Source organism: Sceloporus occidentalis, unplaced genomic scaffold (assembly GCF_023333645.1).
Source record: "Sceloporus occidentalis isolate IW3139 unplaced genomic scaffold, rSceOcc1.0.p SCAF_4, whole genome shotgun sequence".
NCBI classification, from domain to species: domain Eukaryota; kingdom Metazoa; phylum Chordata; class Lepidosauria; order Squamata; family Phrynosomatidae; genus Sceloporus; species Sceloporus occidentalis.
This window is the reverse complement of record NW_028316984.1, coordinates 187,509,789-187,524,925: the sequence shown is the minus strand read 5'-3', so window position 1 is coordinate 187,524,925 and position 15,137 is coordinate 187,509,789. Positions and strand designations below refer to the sequence as shown.

Sequence of the window (15,137 nt, the reverse complement as noted above, 5' to 3'; positions counted from 1 at the left end):
ATACCTCCAAAGAAACCCAAAGCAGCTTTATTTTGGCAGTCTGTAACAGGCCACAGTATGTATTTAAAACACTGCTTTATTATTTTAAAGAATGAAAATAAAGAAATAAATAAAACTTTAAGACTTTCAGGGGTGGATGAGAGACTATCAGATTATCTCGAGGTCAGTTTAGAAAAGAATCCTGTTTGAAATCCTAGAGAGCCATCCATATGCCAGCCAATGGTTGACCATATTGAGATAGATAGATGAATGGTCTGACTCGATTTAAGGGAACGTCCTATGTTCCTATCTCTATGTGATTATCACAGTAAAATAAGTTTTTAAGTCTGGGTTTAAGAGTAGCCATTTTATAGAGTATTTTCTTTGGATGACTTGTGAACTAAGTCAGCAATCCGGGCGGGGGGAGAGGGGTGTCACTAACTAGGAAGCCACAGTACTCAGCTAGGAGAGGTCATACATTTTCATGGAACAACGTATTTGTGCTTGTTTTCTTATCCATTTATTTCATTACTCTTATTCTACAATATAGAAGACAACCCCTGAGATCTAGCAAAAACGTATTTCCTGAACATTAACTAACTACAATGTTGGAGGGTTTTTTAAGAAAAAGAGAAAAACATACTTTAACAACACATCTTGTAATGTACATTTTTATTAACAAGGCAGTACTAAAATATTAACAAACGCTATTTCAAATTAGAAGTAGAACTCTTTTACTATTTAGTGTTTGCAATTTTGTATTCACTGAACACAAAGCTTTAAAATGCTGCAGCACACAACAAACTAAATTGCTTTAATCTGTTACGCACTCTGAACTAACACAGATATTAAATATCAAAGCCAAATATTATGAACAAGAAAATAAAAAGTACTAGGTTTTTCCGAAATACATTCAATGCTTTCTGTGCATTTTTTCTTCAGACATTTCATTTTTTAAAAACAACAACGTAAGATTTCATTTATAAACCCTACACACATATATGATTTAGTACTACAGCTAACAAATCAAACCTTCATTTGACAGAGCCTGGGGAGTCACTCATACACAGCTATCTTTAATAATATTTTACATACCATAAATATATTTTAAAATGTGCAAAGCCAAAGCACAGATAAATTTGGATCCAGAATTCCAATATATTATGGGGTATTAAAAATACTCCATGTCCACAAGGATGCTTGTGGGTACAGAATCAAGGGTCCTCCACAATACTCAAACATCAAATGTCCAAAATAAAGCCAACACACATCAACATGAAGTGGAACATTTTTTTGAGTTAGCAGACAGAACTCTCCTGGGGAGAGGCAGATAAGAAGTAAATATTATCATCAAAATAATTAACTAATAAATAAAGAAATAAATAAGCTGTAACCTATATAACTTCTGTATCATTAAAAAAATACAGGTTGAGTCTTCTTTATCCAAAATGCTTAGGACCAGTGGTGCTTTGGATTTTGGATTTTTTCAGATTTTAAAATATATGCACAAACGTAACGAGATATCTTGGAGAGGGGACCCATAAATCCATTAGCATTTTGTTCTTTAACCGGGAGCGTATAGGACACACAAGAACATACAGACACACCATGACTGTATGCAAGATTATATTGTAGCACCTTTGAGAGGTTGGTAGCATGAGGTTTCATAGACTTGAGTCTACTTCCTCAAGTGCAAAGGGTGGAGTGGAAAGTCCAGGGACAGTTCTGTATAAGCAAACTGTGTGAGAGAATGTCCATAGCAATGAAAACTTTGTGGGTGTGGGTGACAAGTTCAGATGGTCGTTGGAGGACAAGGCAGGAGGAAGGATGATGCCTACAGCCAAGGTGAGTAGATAACCATATGAATGAGTACTGGGATGTAATGTGGGAACCAGAAAGGAAATGTGATAAACTGGCCAAGAATGCCCTCATGAGGCTGGGGCATTAACTAGTGCTATAATATGTTGTGTGCCAGGAAACCAAAGCTTCTGTTCAACTCATTATTGATGGACTGCAGTTTGTGCATACACTCCAATTCTGCTATTTCTCTTTCCAGTCTTCTTTGTAGTATATATATTTTTTGTTCAAGGATCACTGTTCTAAAGTCCAAGATGGAATGCCCAGGAAGACTGAAGTGTTCTGCACAGAACCTGCCTATATAGGTCTGTCCCTGGACTTTCCACTTTACCGCATGCATCTGAAGGAGACTCAAAAGCTCATCCTACTAACCTCTTTCAGTTAATCTTAACGATGCTACAATATCCCTTTGCATACTGATTTTCCAGACTAACACAACTATGCCTTTGAATGCTATGGACCTTATCGCACCAACAAAAAACCCAACTGCTCCTCAGCAGGATACAGTTGCCTTATTGGTTGCTAGAGGAAATTATTGCATGTAATTTGCCGCTGATACCCAGGCGACTGAAACCCTGCATGCAGCCTGGGTCCCAGCCACACTCAGCCAATCGCTTTTCAAACTCCAGGATCAGAGGAATGCAAGATAGAGATCAATTTCACATATGCTAGTAGGCTTTATGTATTGGTGGAAGTGTACCATGATTGAGTGCCAAGTTACATCATGTCCTACACTCTGTTTCAGACATCAGCACAGTAGTCACTGATGCAGAAAACTTCTATATGCATGCCTCACCTCCCACTGATGTCATCATGAGGGAATACCTTGCTCCCTGTTTGCGAGGTAGTAATGTTCTATTGCCAACAAGGCTGTTGTCCTAATCTGAGGAAGTATAGGATGTAGCAAAAGAGGCCGGCCTGTGGGCAGAGTTGGGGTGTCGCGTCCAGATGTGCAGCATCATGGCGCTCCTCCAGCACTGCGTTCAAACGATGCAGCACCGAAGGAGCCCCATATGGCCGCACCACCACGGCTATAGCACCCTTTCGAGGGCACAAAAAGGAGCCCTTTTTGAAAGGTCGGATCAGGGCTGTGGCATGTGGTTGCTGTGACCACGGTCCAGTTAGGAAAGGGGCTGTCTTTCGAGCCCCTAAGTCATGCCACACCACAGAAAATTACTTTGTTGGGGGAAAGGTTCATACAAAGGGCCATTCAACAATGCAAGGCTCCACATATCATGAAAACTCCGTCAAGGCGGAGGAGATACATGGACCAGATCCATGTCTGGAACTATCTAATGTTCTAAGGCTAAGGTAGGCAACACATACTACCAGTCCAGTTGTTTGTTACTGTGTGCCTTCAAATCATTTCTGACCTATGCTGACCCCAAGACCCCAAGGAAAACCTTGGCATGATTTATTAAATGAGGCAGCCAGTTGACACTGATACTGCTATACAATGCACGCAGAGAATGTGCACTTGTTTTTTCATCTATCTATTCATCTAGCCAACCAGCCATTCATCCCTATTTATTTATTTCATTTATATGGTGACTTTCTCCCTGAACAGGAATCAAGGCAGCTCACAACACAAATCACCTAAAACTGGAACAGTAAAATTTTAAACATAATTAATATCTCGTTCTTGAAAGCCCTCCAGAATTCTCCAGTAAAACCAGGCACACAGCCATGCCTTTATTTTACTCCAAAAACATGTTTTCTACATAACAGAAGTGTTATTCTTCCCCATCATTTCTGGCTGCAAAAGTACCACTGACTTTCATTAGTGTGCTATAGAAACAGGCAGGTGAAACTGTTGCTAAGTTCAGTGTAGGAACTAAACCCAACACCTGGACCAACCAAAAATGCCCACACTTGTTATAAATTCTGTTCTTCAGAGGTGTGGTGAAACAGACGTAGTTCCTCCATTCCATCTCTGCTTGTTTTTGCCTTATGTTTATCAATCTTTATCTATTTATAGTTTATCATTTTGATCAACTGGGCTTCCTGGTTTGCAAACAACAGTATTATCCGGTCAGATCAACATCAGCATTCCCTACATTAATATCTTTCAATTGAACTTTTCAGAAGAATGATATGTCAGGAAAATAAGCATGTACCTTTATAGTTATTTACATACTGATTATGTAAAAAAATCCTTGTATAAGCTTATCATGTTACATAGACATTTCCAATACATGATCTTTCATAGACGTTAACTTGATATAAAGGAATAGTTTCCATACTTGTAAGGCACATAGTACTTGTAGCACATTTCAGTACTAAGGAACATCACCTTACACAGTATTTGTAGCATATACATATCATATTTCAGCTGTTGATGGATTTCACATCTCATACAGAACATTTGCATATGCTTCAGTATTTGGTAGCATTTCAACATTTCCAATACAATGCATTAATTTTGCATAGCTATCACTATTGTTACAGAGAATATTTTTAATTCTATTTGTGCAAAGTATTTCGAACTCTGCCTGTGAACTAGCATTTCAATGTATTGTAAATTCAAAGTGTTCTTATCCTGTTTTAAAGGTTGTATTTAATCAGGATCTTCTGTGTCTTCAGTGTGGCTGCCAAGAGCTAAATACCCTAGCATCTTTTAAATGGATATTTTACTATCCATTTCCCAACCAATTACAACTTGAGAACCACACTTCTCAAACAAGATGATTCTGGGAAACTTTTGTGCTCAGGTTTTCAGCTACCTTTATATGGTACTGCCCACCTCTTAAAGAAGTTAATTCTCCTTGAATTCACTACATCACTTTCCTCTATTTTGTTTTACCTAAGTGACTAGCTGGATAACCTGGGCAGACTCTCTCTAATTTCTTATCTTTCTCTGTACTTCTGGCTCTACATCCAGAAGAAGAATTCTAAACCAGCACATTAACCATTTCTTGTCTGTTTCACAATGATGTACAGTCAAACTTCAGTTAACAAAGCCTCTGATAAAGAAGCTCCTTTTTTTTTTTTTTTACAGTTTTTTTACACCCAATCACCCCCTTTTCCTTTTTGTCTTCCTCGAGCTGGACTTTTTTTCTTTAGAAGCATCAAAACTGGGATGATGGTAAACAAGGGCAGGCTTTCAGTCTTGGGTTGCAGGAGGCATAAACAAGGCAATGAAGCTTTGCTGGGAAACAGCAGAATTCTACTTTAGCTGATCCTCCTGTAACTGTGTGTGCCTGCCTACAAAAGGCAAAATGAATGGCATCTGCCTCCAAAATCCCGTACTGAGCATGTGTGAACAGTCAGCCAAACAAAGAGAAAACAACAGAGTAGATAAACTATCTAATCTGGACTCAAAATTTATAAGTCTGGACACCAAAATGCAGATCATAATTAAAATGCCAGCTGGTGAAGGAAAAAGTCATCCCTGGATGCTTTTAGAAGGCTTTAGGAGGGCATTAAAAGATTCAAAATGATTTTGTTTACCTATGTATAGCTTATCTAATTGTTTGCATGTTGTTGGTTCTAAATAAAGATTTGCTGAAACTTAAATAATAATAATAATAAACTTGTTGAACTGGTCTTCTTTTCTGGGGTGCAGGAATTTACTCTTATTCCTTCCCTGTTATTTCTGCATCTAGTACATTTTCTGCTTCAGAAGTAATGTCCAGGATCCCATCTGCTTTGTCTACTGAGGTATACCTGTACCTTTTTCAACTTTTGATTTCTAAAATGCAAAGCATGAAATGCAAATGTGATATTATTATTATTATTATTATTATTATTGATTTCACATTATAGACATATGTGTATGTCTACATAAAGATTAGGAAGAACAGTATCTTACCCACTTTCCTTCATTTCTAGCTTATCAAACCACTGGATCAGAGCGACTGCGACACTGTACATCTCTGGACGTATCTGTGGGTCCCCAACAATTTGACTAGAAATCTAAGGATGAAAAAAGAAGCAGGGAAATGTGTTAACATTACCCTTGTCACTGGTGAGGGATAGCATGCAAAATTAGCATGGTACCTGCCTAAAAGGGTTTAAAATTTATGGTAAACAGACAAGGGACATGAGGGAAAAGATAAGGAATGAATAGGAAACAGTGATAGTGGATTAAGGAAGTTAATTGTGAAAAAGTAGATCAAGAAATGAGATGAAACAGAATAGTTCAGCACTAGATGTATTTAAAGAAAAAGGATCTTGGGTGTCAATTATTGAATTACTCACCTTTCTATCTATCCCATGCCAGAGCCAAGATGATCACTACTACAGATTAATCCCACTAAATCCACCATAAAATGAAGATCTGGAACATCAAACCTTGCCCATAATGTATTTTATAAACATACTTTAGTTCTTTATCCCATAAATTTTCACAACCATCTAACATTTATAATAAAACCTCATCCCATTCACACAACATCAACCACAGAGTAGCATGGTAAAAAGCTACAGGGATAGAAACATAGACAAAAATATTTGTAAGTAAAAACAAACATGTTTATACTTAAATCTTACATACAACAAAGTTTAATAATATGTAAGACTAGATATTATTGATAAACTCTACTCATTTACATTGAGAACAAAATGCTATCAATAAACTTTACTAATTTATGTTGTTTCTGTTTCTTCAAGGAAACTGCTCCACCTTATTCAAGTTTGATTTTCCTACCTGAAACATTATCTATTGCCTCAACCATATGTAATTAAGACCCAATTTCCTAATTAATATATCCTTTCCACCCTATTAATTATTCCAGAATTATTCCAGAATAACCTCCACTGGTTAGAAGTTCTATGGACTGAACAAAGTTTCTCAGCTATCTTTTACAGTGCAATTTCCATTTCTTGAAATCAACAATCTAAGTAGGATTAAGTGTGAGGCCCACTTAATACTTCCTTGAAGTTGTCTGGTCATGGAACTGATTAAGACAAAGCAAAGAAGTAGTCACTATGGCGGGATACAGACGGGCAGGGGAAGACATCTTGAAGGTGTATTCTGCTGAATACGGAGCCTCCAGACCGCCCGCCCCGGGGGCGTGGCTCAGGTGTATGGGGTTTCCACATGGGGGGCAGTGAAGACGCCTCACCTGGGGCCGTTTCTGACCCGTAGTTTCCAAACCGCCGCCTCGGAGGACGCTGCAAAGAGAGAGGCAGCTTCCTCACGGGCGGCCAAAAACGGGGCTTTTTTTTTCTTTTGCCGGCTGGCGGATGCACAGCTGCGCAGCTGCAGCGCTTAGCAATGGCGGCAGAAAGCTTATGTGCACATTTAAAGCGCCCAAACCCCTTTAAAACTTTTTCCCTCGCCCTGCCCAAGAACAATAGTGGTCTCCTGCCAGCTGGTGATCAGCTGGTGTTGGCATCCTTGTCCGCTTGCACGTTGGTAGTGTCACCAGCATCATGGATGCCTCCTCTCCTTTGGTCTCCATGCTCTTGCTGAATCTGCAATGCACAGCCACAGCTGTCGCCGCTGCCACCGCTGCCCCCCTGCCATCCCCCATCACCTCCCTTGTACATATGTAAATATTTAAAGTTTTAGGGGTTTTTATTGTTAGGTGAAAATGGCACAGGAATGTGTGTAGGGGTTCACTTTAAATTCCAAACTTTCCCCGATTCTAGCAGCGCATGCGTACATGTTGCGTTAGGGTTAGGGTTACGAGTCTTAAAATGCGCTGCAGCTGTGCTGCAGCTTCCACACCTGCATGGCAGCTGACGCTGCAATTAAAGCCTGACTGCAAACTGCGCATGTTCCAGGACCCTGACTCATTATGTGACGCAGCAGACACGGAGCTTTTAAATGGGCAACTTAAATTAGCAGCGTAACAATTCTGGCGTACCGGTGCAGCAGCTTACAGACGGAGCTGCGCAGCTGCGCATCATACAGAAAAGAAGTGGGGAAAAGCAGCACCTTTTTAATGCCGCTTCTTCCCGCTTGGGGCATGCGGGCGGCATGTTCATGGCGGCATTCAGGTAAGGGCCGTCTGAAGGCTCTACCTTCATGACGTCATGAACACACCCCTTTTTGCCCGTCTGTATCCCGCCTATGTTGCCTCCGCTGAAAGATTCAGGCTTCCTGAGACAAGCTGTCTTCTGTTGCTGGTGATGACAAAAGCTTTTCTTGAGAATCTCTGGTGTGATTATCATTTTCCTGCTACCTCTCACAGCTTCTGCCTTTGTTGATTTTAGCTACATTGTCATAGAATCCTAGAGTTGATAGAGCCCACAAGGGCCATCCCTGCACTACTAAGGACACTATCATATGAGCCCCATTCTTTCACCACAATTGTACTTGTTGAAAGAAACCAAATTACACCTGTTTGTGGACAGCAATTACCACACGTCTTATTTATTAAATTATTTATTTAAATTTATTAAATTATTTAGTAAATTGTTTTATTTATTAACTTTGAAGGGAGAGAAGGAGAGGTAGGCACGCCTAGCCCCAGAGCTAAATGAAAGGTCCTCCCTTCATCTTAACTGCAATCACCCTGGATTTGGAGGGAGAGAAGAACTAGAAGTGTCTGCTGGAGCTGATCCCCTTCCCCATTCCCATTCCCTTCTGCTTTTGTGTCATATCTTTTTAGAATGTAAACCTGAAGGCAAGGAAGTGTCAATTTAACAATCTGTAAACTGCTGTGAACGCCTGTGTGGCTGAAGAACGGGGTATAAATATTCTAAATAAATAAATTTGAGATATAATTGGCAGTTAGTTTATATGCACAGAATGAGAAGGGGCGCCATCTTGATTATTGGCTAAAGCAGCAGAATCTCTTGGGCCAGTTCCACTATCTAATAAGTCATTCTCAGCCGCAGAAGAACTTCAACAAGATAGAACAGCCTGAAATAAACTCATTTTAAAAAATAAACAATTGTGTAAGGAACATGAAAATTCTATGAATGATATTGACACAGACCCACAACGTCAGTCATTCCTGAAAGAGACTGGCTGGGTTTGGAAGAGGGAAGGGGGAAAGGGAGATTTGTAAATATGCTGCAGAGAGTGCCACACTGCAACCCTGTTTTTTCATGATGTGTGATGTTTATGGCATTTGCACAGCACTTCAATGGACGTTGTTCTCAAATTATCACTGTTAGATTAATTCAGACAATATTTTTATTTCATAAGCATCATTTGCTGAGTTCCAGATCCTGGCTAGCTACTGCTACTTCTGCAGAGCATCATGTTCCAAGCCTCCATGGACATTTATGGAACAACAAAAAGCAGAAACTTGTCACTGAATCCAGCTTTCCTAACCGATAACATCTCCATCTTCTGTCACATAGCTATTTCTTTAGCATGATAAAACCTTCACAATCAAGCTATAAAAACAAAGCTGTGTGCCTTCCGCCACTCCCCAGAAATCTGCAAGAGAATGCTTTTTAAAAATTGCTCTGGAGTTCTTATAAAGACAAAAACCAGAATTGCCTGTACACTTGTTCCCCTCTACTAAGTAAAGAAAAAGGCTTCAGCCAGGAAAAAGGAGTGCAGGGAGAAAGAGAAGACAGAAAACACAGTTGCAAGATACAAACAATAGTCCTGAGGATTAATGCCAAGCAATTGCAAAAGCCAAGAATCTAGAGCAGTCCTTTTTCCTATTCATGAGGATGCCAGAGTTGAAAGGTGTACCAAGCTAACCTATCGCAGAAGTGATCACGCACCACACAGATCTAGCCTGATAGAAAGAGACACTTCAGTCAACTTCCCGGTTCTTTTTTACTTCCCATCCATCACCAAGAATCTTTTCACAAACATCAGATATTATATAATCTTCCTCCCCACTGCTGTCTGTTGGTGCTGACACATCAGTGACACATATATGAATGCTGACAGGACATTGTTATAAGAGGAAGCATACTTGTTCTTTTTTGTGTATCAGGACTCCGATGACTGCAAGAGTCTATGGGTTCTCCTTTGATGGTCACTCTGCTTATTAAGATATGTCTGCCTACAGCAAATAGCCAATTCATTTCCCCATTTCCTACAGTCCCCTTGCTGTTGTTCTCCAAAAAAATTATGTTGGAAGCCATCAAATCTATTATTTTAGAAGGAGAGCGTTTGTTAAAATTAGACACATTACAATGAGAGTATGGAATCTTAACTAGATTTTAAATCAAGAAGGTCCTCACATCACACTATACCCTCTTAGTGATGGCATGAAGCTCTCACAGTATGCCTAAGGACCATGAATTCCTACTGTACAAAATAGCCACCTGTTTTTAGTAAGGATGGTAATCAGCCTATATCCATCTATAGCCATTTATATAAGGCCAATGCAATTATTAGGCAGAAGAAGGCAACCACTTGCAATTATTAGACCAGATGGATGCCTAGGGTTGGGCAGTGCTGAAGACACTGCTGTGTAAGTATTGCCCTACCTACTCCTAAATTAGCTAGCTGGCAATTACCCTCAAGTGTGATATAAGGTCCCATTCCATCAGTAATACTAAAGATTCAACTGTTTTCTTACATGCATGAACAAATACTTTCAGAAGTTTTCTCCTTATTGGGCAAGGTTACAAGAGGTTTTTAGAAATTGATTTTTAATACCAGAATCAGGTAATATATATTGCTGGACTGCAACTGCCATCAAGACCAGCCAGCGTGGCTAATGTTGTGGAATTTTGGCCTTTAAAATTCAGCATCTTTTGGAGGACTACATACTCTACACACCTGCATTATCCATTTACTAGAGGAATGAGACAAGGAACGTCTAGGAATTTTAAGCCAATCTCCTTATTTATGAAAATGTCTCAAATATTTACACACCCAATGAGCAATAGAACCTAAAAGCTTGTTGTTTTCCATACCCTGATATGACTGAGAACAGATTTCAGATCATCAAGGTAATATTCCTCAACAGCATGAGGCTTGCCTTCCACTTCAAACACATAGGCTGGATATAATGTGTTGCGAACTGGGATCGCAAAGTAGTCGGCAAACTCTTGGCAGTTGATTGTCGCAGACATCAGAATTACCTGTCAAAAGGAAGTTCAGAGAAACATCTTTAGGCGACACAGCTTCAATTAGCTCACTGCACTTTGCCTACAAGATACAAAGCCAAAGAGACACCATCTCCTCAAGAAATATCCATTGACTATCTCTTCATTTAGACCTTGTAAGAGCACATTTAGGAGCCTGAGGAAGGGAAAATTCATGCATTCAAGGTACAGAACAAGAACAAAAGGAGGCATACTGAAGAAGAAGCAAGCTTGTTTTCTGCTGCTCCAGAGACTAGGACACAAAGCTATGGATTCAAATTACAGGAAAAGAGATTCTACCTAAACATTAGGAAGACCATTATGATAGAAAGAGCTGTTTACTGGTGGAGTCTCTTTGGAGGTTTTTAAACTGAGACTTGATGGCCATCTGTCAAGACAGCTTTGACTGTGTATTCCTGTATGGCAGGGGGTTGGACTGGATGGCCCTTGTGGACTGGATGACCCTTTGTTTAAGTCTTAAAATCATAAAACAAGACAAACAGAACCCAACAAAACTCTCTACCTGCTCCTTTATCAATCTGAGCACAGCCAACATTCTGGCCATGATGAGAAGTGGCAAATTTGTGCCTATCATCTGTTCTTATCCCTGTCCTGCTCTTTCTCACTGCGTAATACAAGTTACTCCAAATGACACCTAGAGCTAAGATTTAAATTTGGAATTTCACAACACAAAAGCAAGCCAGACTAGATACTCTGATCAAAGGACTATCTAGTCCAATATTCTGTTCCCACAGAATTAGATAGTCAATCACTATCTGCATATATTCAAGCAGTGGTCAACCTCTGTGAGGCCAAAGGCTCTTTTTTTCATTTGGATAACTATTTGAAGACAGCAGTATTGCAGGAGCTGTGGCCTAGAGGATAAGCGCCTGCAGTATGGAATTTAAAAGAAGAAGGAAAAATGGGAAAGAACAGATACAAATCGGGTGGAAGGAGTTCTGAAAGGGCAAATGTGTTTATTTGAACATAAACATATTTTATCATATGGTATTAGGAAATTAAAAACCATCCAATCCCATCAGGAATTGTTATTTGAAAAGGTTAATTCATTTTAATGCATGGAATGTTAACTAATCAATTAAACTTCTTTTCAACTGAAATTAATTCTTTACAGAATGAATTAAATGCATTATAGAGTGATTTAAATCCATTATGGAATAAGGGTTAATTGTGAATCAACTTGAGACACCATTAGCTTTAAATTAGATTTACTGTGGTAGAACAGCACAGTCAGCAGCAAGTGTGTCAGAAGCAATAGTAATAGCAATAGCAAATTAAATTAAATTAACAGCAAAGCAGCAAATTAAAGGCTTCGGATTACAAGGAATTGAGGAAATGTGAAACATTTGCAACACCAAGGCATCTGTTTGACTGGAAACTGACAAGCTAACCGACAAGTCAATTGCTCTGTATTACAAAGTTTACAAGTGCCCATTTTGCAGTAGACAACTGGCTAGCTAATACAAGCATTTTGTGTTATATTTAATAGTTTGCCACAGAATGTCAGTGCCAAACTGCACAGACAATTTTTGGCAGGAGGGTTTCTAGGTGCCAATTCCCACGATTGTTTAAATCGGATTGTGTTGAATCACAATTCGGTTTAAACCACTATGGTTCCCACTTGGGAATCAATTTGGAATCAATTCCTAGGGGGGGCATAGTTTTCCCCCATTCAACCTGCATCTAAAAGGAGCTGGGTTTTCCCACTCCTTTTGGGGCTGAATCGATTTATTTGACAACATATATCTGACAGGTCATATTTTACCCACCTTGATTTACACAAAAAGGAGCAAGTGAGGAAGGGGAAAGCAACCCATCCTCCACTATTGCCATCTAATCTCATTGGGCTCTACTTGTTTTGAGTAGGTTTTCCCCAAACATACTAGAATACCAAAAAATACTGTTTTAATGGGGTAAAGCACAAGGTGGGGAGGAGGATTCATTCCCATGCTCCTGTGAATTAGATAGATACACAGGCGCACATCATCATACAGGTACTTGTAAATGAAGAAACACACTTACAATGTGCATGTAAGCACATGCCCACAAGCATGCATGTGCATGCATACACACACATATATAACATTGGATCCTAAGCTTCTGTGAAACAAGGCAAAACACTAGGAACTGTGTTTTATCTACATTAAAAACTTATTATCAATATTCACGCTTTCCCATTAAAAACATCTGAAAACAAATGCAGAAAATATTTGGTTTTCCATATTAATTATTTTTATTAATTGTGATAAATTGTAGTTTCAAGGTTTATTATGTTATATGGATCATGGTTTTGACATATTGTAACTGCTATTTTTATGTTTTTTCTATCAGGTATTATGTTATGTTAAATATTGTTTTGATGTGGACCTGTGCTGAGTGGTTGGGGAAAAGAATTTTCTATGAACCTTGTTTGACTTGTAACGTTCTTATGTTTTCCTATTGACTGCCACTGTATTGATATTGCTTGTTATTGTCTGCTTTATATGGCTGGGGGGCTGGGAAGGGATTAGTTTGTTTTTATTGTATTTTTATTGTACTTCCACTGTTGTTAGCCGCCCGGATTCCTCACTGATTGGGAGGGATACAAATAAATTATTATTTATTCATTCATTCATTCATTCATTTATAATCCATATTTTAATAAGAGCACAAAATGTTTATTCAGTGTGAAAATCAAGAACACATCCAGCTTGGGGCAGAATGCAATTCTAAAAATCATGTAAAATTATGACTGTCCTTTGCTTATAAATATGACATGACATGAAATTGGTCAAGAACTTGCTTTGACATAACATACACTAGCTTCGTGTGATCAGTCTGATGCAAATGGAGAATCCAGGTGCATTAAAATCATCCTCAACAAAACATCTATGGTTCACATATGTATTAACTTACCTCCTGGAGGTACTTCTTATGCATACCAAGGCCTGAGGGTGCTAAAAACCAATGGACACTTCCTCTACCCAGCATCTTATTTTTCCTACTTCTTCACTAAGAGTACACTCAAGCAATTTTACACAGCATACTAAACAATCACGTCTTTCATGTTTTTTTTAAATCTTAGCAACAAAACTATTAATATCACAGTTATCACTGCCACCATTTTAAGGACAGATGGCCAGGTTTTAAAGGACCATGACTTCTTCAGGGACACCACTGAAAGTCTGTAGCTACACCTCAGGCACAATATAAATATCAGGGGAAACAGCATGTACCACAGTGGTAGCATTCCAGCTGGAACATCCTCCTCTGATGCACCAAGAATCGCTTTAGGACAATGCCAGCTGCGTCTCCTGGCTTTGAATAGTCTGGTTTCAGCTGTGATGTCCTTTTCTGCAGAGGAATGAGTGACAGTTGGAAGCAGATGGCTTTGGCAAAAGGAGTGAGAAGGGAAGCAGTGAGTAAGCCAGTAAGCGACTGAGTAATCTTTAAAGTCAATTATTTTTTAAGACAATCAGATCTCTCAGGATAAGATTATTCAGCTTCCTGCTCACATAGTAGCGCTGGATTCAGACCTTGTTTTTGCGGGGTAGAGTTTAATTCAGGATCAAGGAATGAGCAACATAAATCTAGAATACTTTCTACGTGGCTGTCCAAGGATTAGAACTGGTTTCTAATTTTATTCCATGCCCTGTTCAGCACATACTTGGCAAATATGCATCCATTTACTGCATGTATTCTTTCTGTGTCCAGTTTCTCAAATCCTTTAACTGTTATCACTGGTTTCTGCCAGCTCACTCCCTAGTTCTATATGACTGCCATTTTGAGATCCTGCAAGATTCTCAATACCATATGCAACACTTACTTCTGAAAGCCATCACGGCTGCTAATGTCAAGTTCTGGTGATTACTCTTATAACCCTTAATTATGGTAGCCCAATCTCATATTTTCATGGAAGTATGCTAGTTTAAATTTACCTTCACAAATCGTGAATTAGTGCGCAGTAGTTTACGGATGACCAGCAGTAAGAAATCCATTTCTTCAGTACGTTCATGTACCTAAAAAAAGAATGAAGAGATGATGAGACTTAGCACAAAATGAGTTTGATTTGATTAATATATTGAATTCTGAGGTTAATATTCCTGATTTCTTAACTTCTTCCATACAAAATCCTTGATACATACTCTTTGGGGGCTAACCATGTTGCCACATCAACATTAAAAGATTCAAAACAGAGTAGTGAAACAGAATTAGAAATCACCTTGCAAATACTTATTATAACCTACCTATGCTTAGAAACAGCATGGTGTAGTAGTTTGAGGGTGATTATTAATCTGGAGACCAGGATTTGAGTCCCTGCTCAGCCACAGAAACCCACTGGGTGA

The 15,137-nt window shown here is 39.0% G+C and overlaps 1 protein-coding gene across 5 annotated transcripts in view; it reads right to left on the bottom strand.

Moving 5' to 3' along the window:
- The window catches only part of TDRD9 (tudor domain containing 9), a 147,204-nt gene that overhangs the window by 73,962 nt on the left and 58,105 nt on the right, over positions 1–15,137 (bottom strand). For all 5 annotated transcript variants that reach the window (XM_089522641.1, XM_089522642.1, XM_089522643.1 and 2 more), the window contains 3 exons: positions 14,730–14,810; positions 10,621–10,788; positions 5,648–5,751 (listed from right to left, as the gene is read on the bottom strand). In XM_089522641.1, the coding sequence (XP_089378767.1) occupies positions 5,648–5,751; positions 10,621–10,788; positions 14,730–14,810 (353 nt within the window). The remainder of the gene's footprint in view (positions 1–5,647; positions 5,752–10,620; positions 10,789–14,729; positions 14,811–15,137) is intronic.